General features: G+C 40.1%; 1 protein-coding gene across 1 annotated transcript in view; it reads right to left on the bottom strand.

Annotated features, from left to right (window-relative positions):
* Nucleotides 1-577: 577 nt before the first annotated feature.
* UGGT2 (UDP-glucose glycoprotein glucosyltransferase 2) overlaps nt 578-19,209 on the bottom strand; it is a 459,065-nt gene continuing 440,433 nt past the window's right edge. Inside the window, exons 33-39 of the mRNA XM_077297152.1 lie at nt 13,500-13,584; nt 12,836-13,018; nt 11,053-11,213; nt 10,848-10,962; nt 7,587-7,703; nt 3,982-4,126; nt 578-1,334 (exon numbers count right to left, since the gene is read on the bottom strand). Coding sequence (XP_077153267.1) covers nt 1,312-1,334; nt 3,982-4,126; nt 7,587-7,703; nt 10,848-10,962; nt 11,053-11,213; nt 12,836-13,018; nt 13,500-13,584 — 829 coding nt within the window. The 3' untranslated portion in view covers nt 578-1,311. The remainder of the gene's footprint in view (nt 1,335-3,981; nt 4,127-7,586; nt 7,704-10,847; nt 10,963-11,052; nt 11,214-12,835; nt 13,019-13,499; nt 13,585-19,209) is intronic.

The raw sequence follows: 19,209 nt of genomic DNA, 5'->3' as shown, positions 1-19,209 counted from the left end.
AATTTAATTTAACATTCAGTCTATGACTCCATTGCAGAATTTTATTACTGCCATCTTAGAGGCAAAGACATACTGATAGGGAATTTAGATTGTGAGCTGTATGGGGGCCAGCGATGATAATGTCTGTAACGCATTGCGGAATAAGATAGCGCTATATAAGCAAAGCATAATAAAGAAAGGGGTGGTCCAGGACTTATATATCAAGTCTGATGATTAACTGTTTATATATCAGTCCATAGAGGTAGAATATATCTGTCTGTACCTGAACATGCACAGTGAACAGCCAACACAACCCAACTCCATATACTGTGTAGTGGCTGTCCTGAGATCCTGCTGCGCTGCTCCCATTGACTTCAATAGCTACAAGCAGCTGGTTTTTGGGGGAGGCCACCAATCATAAATTGATGATCCATAGGGATAGGTCATTAATATGACCTCCCCATTAAACCCCAGCAGTTAGCCTATTTCTTATAGGTGCTATCCTGACAAGCTTATCGATTATATGTCGCATCAGGGGAATGATGGAAGCGGGCCTCTGCCTTCACATGATTAAAGAGACAACTCATAGATGTAAGAGTAAACGTGAACATACGTCATTTATAACAAGAATGCTTGTACTTGCATGATCTGTACAAAACTAAAAATTTACAGCAGAATAAAGTCACATTCATATAAATGTAATGTCTGTCAACATTGTACAGGCCCACATGAGCGGGTTTATCAGCGTGTCAAGTCATAAAAGAAGCCAACAACCACCTGGGTGATCGCTGGTATGGTTTTCGATATGTAAGGCAATTCCATGGACATGTCAGACCGAGGGTTGAGCGGGTGTCTATATAACAGTCTGTAGAATTAGACATTTACCAGCATCTATGAAACATTTTTAAGACGGACACAGACCATTCTTAGGTTATTAATTACATGGCACCAAAATCTACTCCAGTGACAATGCCGACAAATCTTCCTCATGTTGTCCATGGTTTACACTGAGGTGGGGAACACTCCTTCAGGTCCAGCAAAGTCTGTAAACGCATAGAAACAAGTCAGATGAACAGAGTGCAGACATGTGCCTAGGACTTGCCACGCTTCTTGCCATCATTGTGTTACCAGACATACAAATCATTAACAAAAAAATGTAATATTTAATTTATATAACTCCTAAGAATCACATTTCTCTCTCCGTGATCAACAGGTCCTTCAAATCCCAGTATCCAGCAATAAGAGTCACTGCTATTTCAAGACTCTCCTTTATTCTGCAGAATGAAGCGCCGACTGTGAGGACTTTACTTTCCACTAAGGAATTGAAATTTGCTAAAGTTCATCATGATTCAAGTCTGTGGAAAACAAGAGAAAATGAGACATTGCAACACTAAGTCTAGTAAAATAGGAATTGGTCTTGCTATAGCAGCATTATTTCTATTTAATGGTCTGACACACATTTATGATGGAACAGATTATTTAAGGGTGCAGTGAAAAGGAGACCGGTTTATAGGTAAAAGTTTGCTACTTAGCATGTTTTTAAAAAGTTAAAAAGAGTTGTCTCAGCTTCTTGAATGGCTGAAATAGTAAAAAGAAGGAACTCTGCAATTTACCTAAATAAAAATCCTTTACATTTCTCAAAGACAGAGGAATTTTTAAATGTATAATTCGTGATGAGCGCAAGTACTCGTTACTCGAGTTTGCACCAAGTATCGCGGGTGCTTGAGTGACATGTTCAGGTGTATGTTTTGCTGCTGGAATAATTTTACTTCTTAATATACTTCTGATAAGTTTAAAGGTTGTGTCAGTTTCTCCTGAAGAAAGAAGATTAGACAACTCCTTTAACATCATCAATACACCTTGTCAACTAATTCAAAATCACTGGCCTAATAGGCAGAAAGACAAAAACACAAGTCAGTTTTAAATATTGGGGTTCTGCAAATAAGGAAAGAGGTAGGTAATATTGAAGTGCTTCTCACAAAATTACAATATCATCGAAAAGTTAATTTATTTAACTTCTTAAATACAAAAAGTGAAACTCATATTATATAGAGTCATTACAGAATGATCTATTTCACGTGTTTATTTCTGTTAATGTTGATTATGGCTTACAGCCAATGAAACCCCAAAAGTCATTATCTCAGTAATTTAAAATAATTAACAAAAACACCTGCAAAGGTGTTTAAAAAAGGTCCCTTAGTCTCAGTAGGCTCCACAATCATGGGGAAGACTGCTGACTTAATAGATGTCCAGAAGGCAGTCATTGATACACTCCACAAGGAGGGTAAACCACAAAAGGTCATTGCTAAAGAATCTGGCTATTCACAGAGTGCTGTATCCAAGCATATTAAGGAAAGATGAGTGGAAGGGAAAAGTGTGGTAGGAAAAGGTGCATAAGCAACAGGGATAACCGCAGCCTTGGAAGAATTGTTAAGAAAAGGCCATTCAAAAATTTGGGGGAAATTCACAAGGAGTGGACTGCTGCTGGAGTTATTGCTTCAAGAGCCACCACACACAGACGTGTCCAGGACATGGGTAACAAGTGTCACATTCCTTGTGTCAAGCCACTCATGACCAATAGACAACGCCAGAAGCATCTTACCTGGGCCAAGAAGAAAAAGAACTGGACTGTTCTCAGTGGTCCAAGGTGTTGTTTTCAAATGAAAGTAAATTTTGCATTTCATTTGGAAATCAAGGTCCCAGAGTCTGGAGGATGAGTTGAGAGGCACACAAGCCAAGCTGCTTGAGGTCCAGTGTGAAGTTTCCACTATCAGTGATGGTTTGGGGAGCCATGTCATCTGTTGGTATAGGTCCACTGTGTTTTATCAAGACTAAAGTCAGTGCAGCCGTCTACCAGGAAATTTTAGAGCACTTCATGCTTCTGTCTGACAACAAGCTTTTTGGAGATGGAAATTTCTTCTCCAGCAGGACTGGTTTAAAACAGTATCGCTGTGCTTGATTGGCCAGAAAACTCGCCTGACCTTAACCCCACAGAGAATCTATGGGGTATTGTCAAGAGGAAGATGAGAGACACCAGACCCAACAATGCAGATGAGCTGAAAACTGCTATCAAAGCAACCTGGGCTTCCATAACCCCTCACCAGTGCCACAGGCTGATCGCCTCCATGTCACGTCGCATTGGTGCAGTAATTGATGCCAAAGGAGCCCAGACCAAGTATCGAGTGCATTTACTGAACATACATTTCAGTAGGCCAACATTTCAGATTTTAAAATAATTTTTCAAGCTGGTATTATAAAGTATTCTAATTTACTGAGATAATGACTTTTGGGTTTTCATTGGCTGTAAGCCATAATCATCAACATTAACAGAAATAAACACTTGAAATCGCTTTGTAATGACTTTATATAATATAGGAGTTTCACTTTTTTTTTTTACTGAAGAACTGAAATGAGTTATTTTTTTTTTTATAATATTCTAATTTTGTGAGAAGCACGTGTAACTCTCATTCCTTTGTACAGCTTGATAAATTACTCCTACTGTCCAGAAAAAGTAGTGGATAATAGTAAGAGGCCCATTATATAATAGACTGTGATGAGAATTAGGCTATTTTCTCTTGCAATCTTTTTATGCAAATGAAAAACTGCTTTTTACAGTACAAGCAAAAGCCGTGAGATCTCAGAAATCTCTTACATACACTTTTTTCCCTGAATTCGAAACCTGCAGCATTTTGTAATCTGTGGCACATCAATTCTTATAGTGTTTTTGCAGCTTTTTTTTTTGCCCATAGCAAAAAATTACTAAGTGAAAAAAAATGTTGCAAACCCCCCCCGCAACCAATGTTTCTGAGGTGTTTTTGGAGTATAAAGCAAACTTTAGTAAACGTACTGTAGAAAACACCACAAAATACGCTGCAAAAAAGTAACAGCAAAACAGGCATTTTAAATGAAGCATGTTGGTAGCATCCCATTTTGTCTTCATAGTTATGTTCTAGTTATGAGGAGGTGGATGTTATAAACGTATTCTCCAGGATGTTCTCTTACCTATAGGTGGTACTTGTGTTCTATTCCTTTTCTGTTCCTCTAACTTCTTTAATAGCCGACGGATCTCATTGTCATAGTCTGTCCATTCAGGTACAATGCGTGCTGCTGCTTTTAATTTCGGTTCTTTAGTTTTAGGATTGTTGCACTGTGGGTTGAAATAAAACTATGTAAGAGCAGCTATTCGGAATTGTTCAATTACCTTTATATAGTCTGCAACCAAAACAGACTATTTCAGCACACAAGCATTTACCAGAGCATCACCCTAGCTTATTGGTTTAATGAGGCATTTCACTCAATTTTTAGAGCTAGCGATAGGTCATCATAAAATAAAATCCCTGCGCTCCCCTGATTCTGCAGCTTTTTTCGGTTTTGCGCTGTGTCGCTCCGTTATAGGAATATTCACATTTGTTACCTTTGGAGCATTAGATAGACTGCTGAGACAAACTGATAGGCTTCTAGATCAGCTGACGAGTTGTGATTGGTAGCATCTGGGAGAGAGGGGTGAAAGTGTACGCCCCCAGAGAAGACTGAAGAAACAACCAGTTGCACTACAAGGAGAGACTTCAAATAATGCGCTTCAAAATCAACAAATGTGAATATCTCTGCAATAGAGCACACAACAAAAAAACACAAAAAAAACCTGCAGAATCAGAGGATTTTTTAATAAAGATATTTAACTCATATAGATTTTTTGTCATATGGGTAAGTGTGACATAAAACACAGACGAGGAGCTTTCTCTTAAATCATAAATCATTTAGCTCTCCACTATCTGCTATTGGCAGATTTTCGCCTCTTTTCTTTGTTTAAAACTGTTCTCAAGGTTCCCTGAGGAATTAAAATTGATGTGTCCAAATATTAGCGATAGTTTAACCTCAAACCCAATAGGACAGCAAATTATTACAGAAGAAGATGTAGACTACGCTGACTAGAAATTTCCCCTTGAATTATTTTTCTATTTAAAGCAATACAATAACTGCAAATGTATCCTGAACGCTCAGATTATTGCAGATATCTCTTTAAATCAATATATTACGCCACAGGCTGTCGAGATCTTTAAGGTGCTGGTTGAATAGCTGTCATTTCTTTTTTTGGTCTGACCCCCTCAGGCAGTAATGCAATTCTACTTTCTAGCCCTTGACAGATTACAGAATAGTTTACGGACTTCCACAAATTGAGCATTTACAGAATAAGACATGCTCCCAGGCGGTGTGCTGTACGTTTTCTCTAGGATTTGTTTTCCTGAACACATTTGCTATAGAATGAAAATTCCAAGCCTACGGATAAGATCTTTCCCATGGCTTATTAAACTTGATCCCTTTAGGCACAGGTGGAACAAGAGGCTGCCGCATTCGATTAAGAATAGAAAACAAAGAGAAACCAATTTTCCAACACAGTAAAGAAAACAAAATGTCAGAAAGATATATGGAATCTGGGATGTATTTAACCATTTGGAACATGTAGCTGACTGTGCAAGACAAACGTACCGAGAAACTGTATGGAGCCAAGACACATCAGAAAGAAGCAACTGATTTAGGGTCACTAGACTGCTACAAAGGAGGACATCAATAATCCAAAATCACCGACACAATAAGTAAGGGGGAGACCTACAGACGCAGTGCTGGTATTTGAGGCAGATTCTAAAAATCTTGCCTGCAAGCTAAGGACCAGAGCCTACTGAGACATAAATCTACACATTATTGTGCGGTAGAACTAATGTGACATTTGTGGTATTACATGAAGAACATTCCTTAAGGATCACAGAACGTTCTCTTGTAAAGTAGACAAAAACTTCATTCACTGCTCTATTGTGCGGACCTGCAGCACTGCAATCAATGCGATTACACCAGTCAGCGCCAGATACAACAGAGTACCTACAGTATTCCTCTCTTGGTATGTGGACACAAGGCAGATATGTTGTAGTTTTTTTATGAATGTTCATTATATCTTGATGGACACATTTGTGCATACAGTTTGCTTTTTTTAAAAAAAACACTATATAAAAGGTAGTGCAAGACACGGTATTTAATATATATATATATATATATATATATATATATATATATATATATATATATATATATATACACACATACACACACAGATACTAGAAAAAGTCAAAGAATATTAAATATTAATAATATAGTATGATTGGACCACAAATAAAGGGAAACAGCTGATGTCATAAGAGAACGCACAGATGCGTTTCGCATCTTGCTTCATCAAGCGTTCTGTTGGACCAGTGAGGTATTTATATACTCTCTACGCATTCCTGCTTCCTTCTACTTATTTATCAGATGATGTCATTGCTCGCTAGTTTGTAGCTTTTTTATGTTGTCACATTGTATGTTTTTTAACCTTTATATTTGATTCAAGTAAATAAATATATATTTTTTAAATACTGTGCCTCTTGCTACTTTTATATAGTACTTTATAATACTGTGCCTTACAAATACAAAATGTGCCCTTTAGAACATAAAGTATCTATATTAGGAAGGCAGCGCACATTCCTTACATGTCTTCATAGTAATATACGGTAGATACTTTTGTGTGTTTGAAACACTTCCTATCACTGTATTGGAGAGGTATTTTTACATGCGTATTACAGCTGCAATTCTCGACCCAACCATCGGTCCCATGACCCAAACTACAAGCATAATTTATGCCAATGAATGTTATAGTTTTGAGTCTCATGACCAGTGGTCAGGGGGGAATTGTGGATGTAACACAGATATGAAAAGGATGCTTGCAGGCCCGTTGAAGCGCGAGCACTGCGCGAAACGGCCGTCGTCTCCTCCTGCTCGCCCGAGCTCCACTCCTCTTCCCCCGGCCATGAAGTTTTATTTATGAAGACACAATAAAGCTGCTATTTTCAGAAGATTGGTGAGTGCATTCCGCTTCTTCTTTCATTTTTTACAGATATGAAAAGGATTACCAATAGCTGTGCTGTTCATTACACATGAACTTTGTGCCAAGAACTAGACAGCAGTGGTCTTCAACTTTGTGTGAGGGTAGGAAGACACATTCAAGTAAAAAATTGTAAACTTTGAAAATAAAGCACTTTGAAAATGTTATAATTTGTGTTTCACTGATACATATTTCAGTTTCAAATATGACACACCAATATTATCCCAAAAATTGGCCTTGCTCTGGTTATAGAATATATCTAACATGTTAAACTCAAGGGTCTACTGGAAACCACATTGGGGTGAGGTTGGGGGTTGAAGGTTAAGCCGCTGGTTGAGTGGGGACCACTAGCATTAGAGAATAGCAGTTTAGAAATGACCCAATATATTGTTTACTTACAGCGATACAAATAAGTGCAAAAGTTTGTATTCTGTGTTGTAAATACAACTGGAATAAGACTTTGGTTATCAGTGAATTCCTGGTCGGTAAAATACAAAAACATCAAAAAATGACAGTTGTCCCTTTTATCAGCAAGGATTCCAGCAACCAATGTACCGGTACTATTAGATTCTACCTACTGACACAATGAGCAGTCAAGTACAGTCACACACCATCCCAGGTTCTGTAGAGCTAAACATAGTCACAAAATTTGGGTTTTGTCAGTTCACAGAAAATACTACTATTTTTCCCAGCTACCTACCAGATCTATGGTCTTGGCTTTTTCCTTGGACTTGTCATCACACCAGGTCTCACACCAAAGCCACTCTTGAGGTAGAGATTTTATTGCCACTTGATGAATCATGTTGTTGGGTAGGTCCTGTGCAAAACAATTAATCATAATAGAAATAAAAAATAATTAATAGTTAAAAGACCGCTTAGATGTGATAACCTGTACTGAAAACTAAGTGGATAACTAAGTTTGTCCTAATATACCGGTATTTATCCTTTCTTTATGTGTGTGTATTTGAGGAACACACAAAATGTATATATAGCCATTTTTATTTTGTAATGCAATTAAAGGATTCTCTTTTTGTATCATTAGTAGCGTACGGTCCCCTGCTTGAGGTGAGCGTTGCACTCCTGAAAAGTTCGGACCAGCAGCAGGCTTCACCACTGGTCAAAATTGTGTGCTCTTCAAATTGTAAAGGCATAGCTTCCTCTGCTTACAGCTTTGGAGAAGCACAAGGGGATTAAAGCTGATCCAGCCAGGTTTAGACCAGCTCTTGCAAGCACGCCTTCTTTCATAGGAAATTGGCCACCTTTGGTACACTGCCGTGGTGTCCGATAAATTAGGCAACAAGCTGTAAACAACAGAATTAATCATGTTGTTATTAACCCCCTCATGACCTTTGACGTACTTGTACGTCGTTTAATAAGTCAGGTAGAGAAACATATACACACATCTCTCTCCAAATTACCAATAAGTAATTATCATTTTTCCCATCCTCAAACCAGTATCATAGAGAGAGAGAGAACAAAGAAATCCTTAAGGAGGGACCACTGCTTGAAGAATCTTTCTCCCAAAGCTAAGATCAAAAGAAACCAAGTCCAACCGGTAGTGTTTAAAAAAGCTGGATGGTGAATACCAATCTGCTGTCTTACAAATTGGCCCTTTCTGCCTATGAGGTAGATATCGCTCTTGTAGGGTATGTTCCCATGGTCAGTAAACGCTACGGGTTGGACGCTGTGTACATGTGCAGCGTCCAGATGTTACAGCATAGTGGATGGGATTTCAAGAAATCCCATCTCCACTATGCGTGTTGGGACTTCTCCGGCTTACCTGCAGAGACGGACATGCGACGCATCTTTCCAGGCAGCAGCATGTTTATTTATCTTGCAGAGACGCTCGGTCTCCGCAAGATAAATATCACCAGTCCAATGTATTGGGCAAGGTCATTCCGCACGGTTCAATGAACACAAGCGGAATCACCTGCGTTCAAAAGCCGGCAGCGCTTTGGACGCAGCGGACATGTGCTGTGTCCAAAGCACCGCCGATTACTGACCGTGGGGACGTAGTCTTAGAGGGAGCTTTTACATTTTCAGAAGCAGGGTGTCTGCCTAAAGAATAGGCTAATGAAATTGCCGATTTATCTAATCTAGCCAGGGCCTGGCCTTTGTTTGGACCATTAAAAAAGAACAAAAGTAAAGGCAGTTTTCTGCCACCCAGACGTGTTTTCTAAGTATTGAATTACTCACCTCCTGACATTTAGAGAATGAAATATAGCCTCCCTGTCATTCTTGGGGTTATTACAAAAAGATGGTAATATAATCTCTTGAGACTTAGAAAAGGTTGAGGACAACTTAGGGAAAAAAGCTGGGTCTGGTGTAATGATGGTGGAACCAGTGGCGGACCAACAGGTCTAGATCTGCCTACCGACCACATGAACCTCACTACTCATGGGTGGTTGGCAAATTTCTGATAAAAAAGAATGCCCAAGACTGATATCTGTAGCTTAAAGATGTTAACGGAAAGTCCTAAATCCAGACCTTTCTGCAAGAATACCAAAAAACTAGTCCATGGCAATGAGTTATTCACAAAGTGTTTTATATTGGAGAAATGTAATAAACTCTTCCAGAACCTTGTTTAATTTTTTGTTGTTACCTTCTTCCTATACCCTATCAGTCTAGAAACTAAACATTTTTGGAAAATCCAATTGTTTCAAGAAGCTGCTGCTCAAATACTACACCATCAGATGGAAATTCCATACCCCAGGGCATGAGACTGAACCCTGAAAAAGGAGGCATAGGATTTTCAGGACAACCCATGGATCCCCCACTGCTATTAGCATTAATAAGTGCACCATGCTTTTTGGGGCCAAAAGGGTGCTATCAAGTTCACTTCAGTTTGGTGCAACCGAATCTTGTTTAAAACTAATGGGATCAGGGGAAACTGTCGGGAAGGCACACTGGCACCTTCCTTTTGATTCTGGTAGCAAAAAGGTCCATCAGAGGCTGAAATACTGTAGGGTTCAGTGACCCTTCATGGCGGCTTAGATTGCTTCGATACTGTGTCCTTTCCATTTAGATAAGCTGCTGATAGAGTCAGAAGATTTTCCTCTGACACTGCCATTAATTTTCTGTTTCAAGCCAACAGAGACATGGACCTTGTGCCCCCCTGCTCGTCTACAAGGAACACTGCTGTCCTGTTGTTTGAAATAATTTTCAAGTTTCATCCTTCTAGTTCAGGTAGGGCTTCTACCGGAGCCAACCTGACTGCTGTTAGTTCCTTCAGATTTGAGGATGCTTGTCTTAAAGCGAGAAACCACTGCCCCTGAAAAAGCTATGTCCTCAAGATGGTCCCTCCTCTCTCCAACTAAAAGTACCCGCATCTGTGGTTTTAACTGACAGATTCAAGATTCCCCAGGGAACTCCATGTAAAAGATTTTCCTAGCAGAGTCACCAAACTAGGGACTCCTGAGTTGTTTTGGAAATCTGAGTTCTCTTGTCTAGGTGTCCCCTGCATCTTTTTTTTGCTTCCAGAACCTCCTATGTTACTGCCGGAATGCAAGGGACCGTAGGATGGACATAGCTCCCCTCAGAGAGATTATTGGATTCCTGATCACACTGGAAACAATTCCTCATATTCTGTCTACTTTTCCTTCTGGAAGAGAAGAAAAGATCTCGGTTTGCTCGAATCCAGAAGGATTCCCAGAAAAACTTCTCTGTTCCGGAATCACCTTTGATTTTTCAAATTTATCAGCCATTACAAGGAAGCTAGGACACTGAATACATGTTGAATACCAGGCGGAAATCAGGCGTACAGCTTATGTGCATGCAAAATCGCCTGGATTTAGCGATACATCCAAGGTTGGGAAGTACTTTCCAATTTGGATGTATGGATACATCTAAGGTCATGAAGGGGTTAACAAGAAATAATTACACAGGTTACAAAAACAAAATAAGTATTAAAATCTATAGCGTTATTATTATATGATGGTAAAAATATATAAAAAAATTTCACCTGATCCAAATTAGACAAACTGTTTGGATCCTGACTTAGTGCCTGATACTGTCCTCTAAGCCTGTCACCTGCAGCAATTTTTCTGAACTTTTTAAGGTCCACTACAAATAAAGCACTGCAAAACAGAGAATCACATAATTACAATGCGGTAGATAAAGCCCACAGAAAACAGAAACATTTTGAGCATCCAGTCATATTTACTAACCTGATATGGTATTTTCGATGTCCAAGATGTGATGCCCAATATCCAGACTTCCAGAAGCGATACCCATCCATCTCCTTTCGACTGTCACAAAATGGGGTGTAACCATAGGGTGCACCTCCAAGGTCAAAGTCTCGTAATTGTTTTAAATCCGTCCTTACTATCTGGATACAAGCAAATTAATAAACACTCAAATAGCGATACAAAAAAGGTAGTCAAACATTTACCATCTAAATCTGTAAGTTTATTGAGTCAATTTAAAGTCCATAGAAGCTAAAAACCTCAACACCTTATGAGTTTCCTCATAACTTTTATGGACTTTTAACAAGATTCAATAGATACATTTTTTATCCAGTTGGTTTTGCTGGAAACTACCCTCATGGTACCAACGTGAACAGCTCCAACCTTCAGCACCTCCTCATCTAAATACTGATAAAAACACACACAAGCACCAATCACCACAATGTCGTTTCTGTAACTATAAAAGGCCCACTTAACCCCAAAATTAAAGAAAATAATGATGCAATATAAATACTGACAATACTTGTAATTTATCAAGCTTAGAAGGAATTAGGACGCCACAGTGACAATATATTAACGGATGCTGCAACAGCGATTCATTGCCTTAGCTTGCACTGAAGTTCTCCATGATAGGGATGAGGGAAGGGTCCTAAAAAAATAGTCCATCAACCGTCAATAGCAGCAAAAATTGGTGTCAAGTGTCAACTCTTAAAGGAATCAGAATCGACTGAAGTGGTGGGCGTCTTCGTGTGCCATGCCAAAAATCTTACACCGGTCAATCACAGAAGTAAGATTTCTGGCATAAGGAAAGCCACAGAAAGCCATGAAATAGAAAGACAAACTGTGGCGTGACTCCTTCACTTATCCCATTTGGGCGATACCGGCAAAAAAATTACAAATACCACAAAATTCTTGCTCCACATTGTGCAAAAATGAAGCAATTTTTCAAAGCTTTATATGGCAGCTTTATTTGTAAAACCTTTAATGAATCTGGGCCTTAATTGAAAAAAAAAAAAAAAAGGCTCATTAGAAAATTTTGTTTGCCCCTGGTTTTTGCTAGATTCAAACTACCTTTTGAGAACATTAGATTTCATGAAAAGGCAACAGAATACGTCATGACTAACTATGGCTTGCTAATGTTTTCTATTTTTCTTACAGGTAATAGAAGATGTGAGACATAGTGCGTGCAAATATTTAATAAAGAATCTCACAAAATTAATTGATCCACATAGATAGAAAAAAAATCCAGGGCAAAAAGTGGTTAAAGTAACATTTTCCTACTAAACTATTTAAGGATGTGCTTGGATTCAAACTGTCAATATTCGGATTAAATATGTCTCAACTCCAGGGCCTAGCTTGGATTTGTAAGGATCTGTGAAGCATTCGTTCTTCCGATTTTCTCATTAAACGCAAGCTCAGATTCCTTTCCGTGGGAGCTACAGGCAAGACACAGATCATTTAAACACTGAACATCCTGAACTTATAAGAACAAAGGAGGAGGAATAGAAAATGCAGCAACGAAAGCCGTCTGCAAGGATATTCGGCAAAGACCGGTGAGAGAAGGTAATGAGCTTCTAAAATCCCTCTGGGATTAAAAGAATGTTCACATAATTACCTGAGATGGATTCACAATCTCACTCTGTTTGCAACTAAGCTTGATATTTGGGTTAAGAATAAAATCGGTTTTCACACTACTGTCTGAGCAAAGCCTGCAAGTTGGCACCTGATTTTGTTAGAAAGACATGCCTAATTTCACACACTGTACCTGGTCAGCATCAACAAAGATTATTTTGTCTACAGCAAGTGGGAATAGAACATCAAGGAAGAGGATTTTGTAACCCCAAATAATTCGCTGTTTCTCAGTCTGTTGGTGCAACCATCGAGGCCACTTGTACTGGACTAACTCATACTGGAAGCCATACTCCTCAGCCATGTCTGGTATGATTTCCTGCAGACACAGAAAAAGAAAACCGTCAAGCTATATAAATGATATTTCTAATGCATGCACATGTGTGATTTGCTAAAAAGCCGTACTTATGACAGTGCCTAATATTGTGCTACTAGTTATTTATGTAAAATCACTCCATAGAAACAATGCAAAAAATTGCACAATGACAAAAAAATCTGGGATTATAGTGCTCTCGAATACTGTAAAAAAACTACTACAGAAGTGAGAAACTATTATGGTTTTTGCTATGTTTGTCGCTGTAGTGAGTTGTCATAATGAAAGATACAAAAACAAGCAAATTTAGAACTTGTTCTGGGGAAAGTATACAACTGACTGGAGTTACAGAGGCTGGCTAAAATACATTAGTAAAATACATAAAAACAGTAAAAAGTCACAGCAACCTTATCAATAGTGATCATTCACTTCATAAAGTGCTATAAAGCAATGATAATGAAGGCAGTAAACAAAAAAAAAATATTACCGTAAACCGTGGAGAAAGGTAGTTCTTTAGAAACCAAAACTTCACTGGTGTTTTTGTATGACGAAGAACAGAAAGCATCATAATCCTATAGGGGGTAATAAAAAACACACAAAAAAAATAAAAACAAAAAACAACTCAGATGCTACATTTTATACAATGTGTACATGTAAACAACAAATAAAAAAACAAGATGGACTTTTACTATTTATATGGACAGCAGAAAATCTCATTAGGTTATGCAATATAGGCCAGGAGCTATGATATGATGAAGACCATTTTCCTGCGCGGTCAGACACAGCCATCACACAGGACATAGGAGGAGCACATTTATAAGATTATCTCAGCACAGGAACATTTTTTTTAATCAAATTGTGGACCAATCAAATTCAAATGAATCAAATTCCATTATTGATTAAAATTTAATTTGTTTGTGTGACAACCCCTTTAAATTCCAGGGGGGCGAGTTAAAGGGATTGTGCTACCAAAAAGAAATACATTTAACAAAGCTGAAAATGTATAAATAAATGGTTTTGTAATTTACAGTTATGAAAAACTACATTTTTATAGAATGATCAATAGTTAGTGCTGGGGCAATTTGTGTCTGCCCACGCATTTATTATGTGATTTTTTTGGTATTTGTATAAACTTGACAATTTTATCTTTATTTATCTACACACATGCACACACTATGTACACAGTCATGGCTGAAAGTGTTGACACACTTGGAATTGAAGTATTTCTCCTAGAAATGTATTGCAATTGCACATGTTTTACTATAGATATGTTTATTTATTTTCTGTATTGGAAAAAAAAAAAAAAAAAGAGAAAAAAAGGGCAAATTGGACATAATTTCACACAAACCCCCAAAATGGGCTGACAAAATTGTTGGCACCATTCCAAAACTGTGGGTAAACAACTTTATTTCAAGCATGTGATGCTCGTTCAAACTCACCTGTGGCAAGTAACAGGTGTGGGCAATATGAAAATCATACCCAAAACCAGTTAAAAAGGGGAGAAGTTGACTCAATCTTTGCAGTGTGTGTCTGTGTGTGCCACACTAAGCATGAAGAGCAGAAAGAAGAGAACTGTCCGAGGATTTGAAAACCAAAATTGTTGAACAATATCAACAATCTCAAGGTTACAAGTACATCTCCAGAGATCTTGATGTTTCTTTGTCCACTGTGCACAACATAGTCAAGAAGTTTACAACCCATGGCACAGTAGCTAATATCCCTGGACGTGGATAGCATAAAAAAACTGATGAAAGGGGTGCAGACGTGGCTGGTACGAGCTCCCCAGATTTTTCAGCCTGGGAGCTCCAATCTTGCACCAAAATCCTCAAATAGCCCCCAAATTTGGAGACTACAGAGACCCCCACCCGGCGCTACCTGAATTTTGTGCTGAGGGAAGTTTCTTGTGGAGAAGACGCCGGCGGGAGCTTGCAGTGCCCGACACAGAAGGCGCCATTACTACTTCCTCGTGGAGCCCCTGTGGTGAAGGAGCGTCGGGGGACAGATCTCCGGAAAGATCAGGATACGGGAGGCAAGGAGGGGGATTGCGGCGCAGCACAGAAGATCCCGGTGAGTCGGGGAGCAGCGGCGGAGCAGGGGGAGACCGCCCATCATATCGGCGGCCATCACTGCATAGAGGCCGCCGCGACACTGACGGCTCACTAGTCCAGGACACTCACGCCGCCTATCCCCACCGTCCCCTCACACTTGCCTCCTCCATATCGCTCCCTCCAGGTGCAGGTGGTGAGCGGAGTCCTGTGGAAGTCCGGAGCGGTGGTTGCCCTAGTCCCCCCTCCTTCTCTAGCTCCCCCTTTTGGCGCCAAAAGCCTCCATTATACACAGGAGCCAGCTCTGCTCCCTTACAAGGACATTGAACTGTCCCTAGGTGCAGCGCCGGATAGTTCGTGCTGCTCAGCCCCTGCAAGGCTTCAGTTTATCTCCCTAAATAAATAAATAAGGGGGAAATCTCCCTGGGGAGAGGTTTCTGCTAGGTGGGGAGTGAGTTACCTGATGCAGCTCCTCGGATCTCACGGGTACTCACCGCGGCCAATTATTTGCTTATAAAAATTGCTATTGTTCATAGGCAAGCCCAGGAAACGCTTGGAAGTACTTTTGGACTCTACAGCCCACTCCACAGAGATGGATCGCTTCTTAACTGCTAATAAGCAACACAAACACTAGATCTCAGTCCTCTAATAAGCTCTCAGAGGACCGTTTATTTTCACAAGACTCAATGACCCCACACAACTCTCCTGAAAGGGCAACTGAGGAAGGTGATGATGGCAATGAACTTTCTGAGGACCTGAACGTACAGGATCTCAGCAAATTTATAAGGTCCCTCCCCACCAAAATAGACTTGGAGAAATTTGCCTGTAGAATAGAAAACTCCTATAAAAAAGAGCTTCAAGCATTAAAATCAGAATTTACAACCAGGGTGGAAGAGGTAGAGAACACTCAGGAACTCGTATTGCAAGAGTTACAAACTCAAAGAGAAATCATAACAAACCATACTTTGAGACTGGAAGAATTAGCAACTGGAATGGAGGACCTAGAAAACCGTAACAGACGTAACAACATCAGGATCCGTGGTTTACCGGAGTCCATAGGCCCGTCTGAGCTTGACCCCACAGTTCAGAAATTATTTCTTGAAATCCTAAATGAAGCGGGGACAGGCACCATAGAATTTGACCGAATTCACAGATCCCTTGGCCCAAAACCACAATCAGACTCAAGGCCCAGAGACGTTATTTGCAGAGTACACTACTATAAAACTAAGGAATCTATAATGCTGGCCGCTAGACGGAAGGGCACAATTAATTTCTGCGGAACGCAGATCCTAATACTCTCGGACCTGTCCAGACGAACTCTGCAACTTAGAAGAGCTCTGCGTCCGCTACTGTCCCTTCTCCAGGAAAAAGACATTCCTTACAAGTGGGGCTTTCCATTCCAACTGATAGCCTTCAAAGGAGGGAAAACAGCTACCTTTCGTAACCTAGGTGATCTGGCCAACTTCTTAGGTACTTTTGAGTTGTCGATGACTGCCCTGCCTGATTGGCCAAGCTCTCCTCAGCTTTCAGATATATCACCGAGATGGTCAAAGGTTCAACGCTCCAAGCAACACAAGAAACATGATTTGCCATCAGATCAGACCTGAGAGTTTTTGTTTTTTCTAATTTCCGTTTGCCTTCAATGCAATTTAAACTAACTACTCTTTTCTGTCTGAACCACCCTAACTATTTGAGGGGAATTAGCCATGTTCTGCTATATGAATCGCCTCTATATAAGTTAATTTTGAATTCTTATCACTGAAGTCTAGCATAATATTGAGGTGTTATTAATCTAACTTTCTTTTCCAATACTTGTATTATCTAGCTAGAGCTCTAGTTTAATCCAAGCAGATATAGTTACCAATATCTGTAGTTTGACCCTACACAATGTTATGCAATTGTTGATGTGTTTTTTTTAGGCCGCGGGGGTGTCGGGGAGACCGAACCTCGCCCTTGGCTCTTTCTCACCCAAATTGATGCGAGTGGTGGCTCCTAAGTACATCACCGCGTCAAGATTTCCTCCTATAGGTGTTCAATCACCACACTTTCTTTTTTCTCTCTTAGCCTATACTCTATGGGTTTCTCTCTTCTCTCCCTCATAGCTTTCCCCTCTTTATTCTTTACCTTATCCCCTGTCCTAAGAAATTGTATGGACCTACCATTGACCTGGTTTCACTGTTCTCATAATCATTCATCTAATCAACATCTTGATTATGGCTAGAGTTAAATTTTGCTCTTTTAATGCCAAAGGGCTTAATATACCGGAAAAAAGACGACAGGTATTGTACTCTAACCATAAGCAACGTGTCTCAATATTATTGTTACAGGAGACTCACTTTAAGACAGGAGTGACTCCTAATTGTACATCATATCACTACCCCAAATAGTTCCATAGTACAAACCCTCATTCAAAGTCTAAAGGGGTATCTATTGGATTCCACAAGTCCTTCCTTCCCGAGGTACTTGACTCGGTGGTTGACACAGAAGGGAGATTTATCTTCTTGAAGCTGGAATGGCGATCTCGTAATCTCATACTGGCAAATGTTTATTTCCCCAATCAAGGTCAGCACAAATTCAGCTCCACGTGCAAACAGCTTTTAGAAAAATTTGCAGGAGGCTCGCCGATCATCCTCGGAGGTGACTTCAATCTTCCAATGAATCCTCTACTTGATGTGTCATCAGGCAAGTCCTCATATCCTATATCCTCTATCAAAAAAGTGAAGAGGCAGTTAAGTGACTTGCGGTTGATGGATGTGTGGAGGGCGCTGCACCCGGGCGTGAGGGACAGCTTTTATTCCCCAATTTATTCTACATATAGCAGAATTGAATATTTCTTTGTCTCGCACTCCCTGTTGGATAGAGGTGTTGAGGCCGATGTGGGGTCGATTCTGCGGTCTGACCATGCACCTATTTACCTCACGATGCAACTGGAACCCTCTGTGAGATCCAGGTTCTCATGGAGGCTGAACGAGAATCTTCTGCAGGATCTGACCTATGTTTCGGAAGTGAAACGCTCCATTGAAGGTTTTATGGTGGACCATGTCGACGACCCCACATTACCCTCGATTAAATGGGAGACCTTAAAATGCATTCTGAGAGGCGTATTCATATCGCATGGTGCTCGTCTTAAAAGAGAGCGGACAGAAGAAATCACAGAATTGTCCTCTCAGATTTACAAACTCGAAGCAAAACATAAACAGGATCTCTCCCCACTCACTCTGTCGGAACTGTCCTCGGCCAGACAAAAACTACTCACTATCCTAGATCAGAAATCCCGGTGTCTGAGAGAAAGAATAAAGAGTCGCTTCTATCATCTAGGTAACAAAAGTGGCAAATTTTTGGCGAAGGCTCTACACCCCAGAGGTCCCCAAACATTCATCCCATACATTAAAAATTCCAGAGGCAAAAAAGTTTATAGCACGCAGGACATACTATCTAGCTTTCACGATTACTATAGTTCACTCTATAACCTAAAGGGCCATTACAGTGATCTTCCCCCACACTCACTTCGGGATAAAATTAAATCATATATCCAGTCAAATCAGCTTCCTGCGGTCCCGGAGGAGTGCCTAGTGGAGTTAGAGGATGATTTTTCATTAGAGGAACTCTCCTCTGTAGTCGGAGACTTGAAGTCGGGTAAGAGTCCTGGCCCTGATGGCTTCACTGCCAGCTTCTATACACAGTTCTCGGATCTGCTGTGCACTCCGCTGTTGACCTCTTGTAATTATGTAGCCTCGGGGGGGTCTTTTCCACCACAGGCACTAGCGGCGCATATAACAGTCATCCCTAAACCGGAGAAGGATCTTCTGTTGTGCAGTGGTTGTCATCCCATCTCACTTATCAATGTAGATGTAAAAATTTATGCCAAAATGATAGCCCAAAGATTAAATGGTCTTTTACCCCATCTGATCAATCAAGACCAGGTCGGTTTCATCCCGGGAAGAGAGGTGAGGGATAATACCATAAGATCTATCTCCCTGATTTATAGGTCAAACAGAGGTGGAGACCCCATGTGTATACTTTCAATTGATGCTGAGAAGGCATTCGATAGAGTGGAATGGGAATTCATGCAGGGAGCTCTGGAGGGCATTGGGCTAAAAAAGAGGATGTTGCGGAGTATCATGGCGCTCTACGAGACTCCTTCGGCACAGG

The sequence above is a fragment of the Ranitomeya variabilis genome, chromosome 3 (genome assembly GCF_051348905.1).
Source record: "Ranitomeya variabilis isolate aRanVar5 chromosome 3, aRanVar5.hap1, whole genome shotgun sequence".
Taxonomy (NCBI): Eukaryota; Metazoa; Chordata; class Amphibia; order Anura; family Dendrobatidae; genus Ranitomeya; species Ranitomeya variabilis.
Note: the sequence above shows the minus strand (reverse complement) of the source record. Positions and strands in the feature narration are given on the sequence as shown.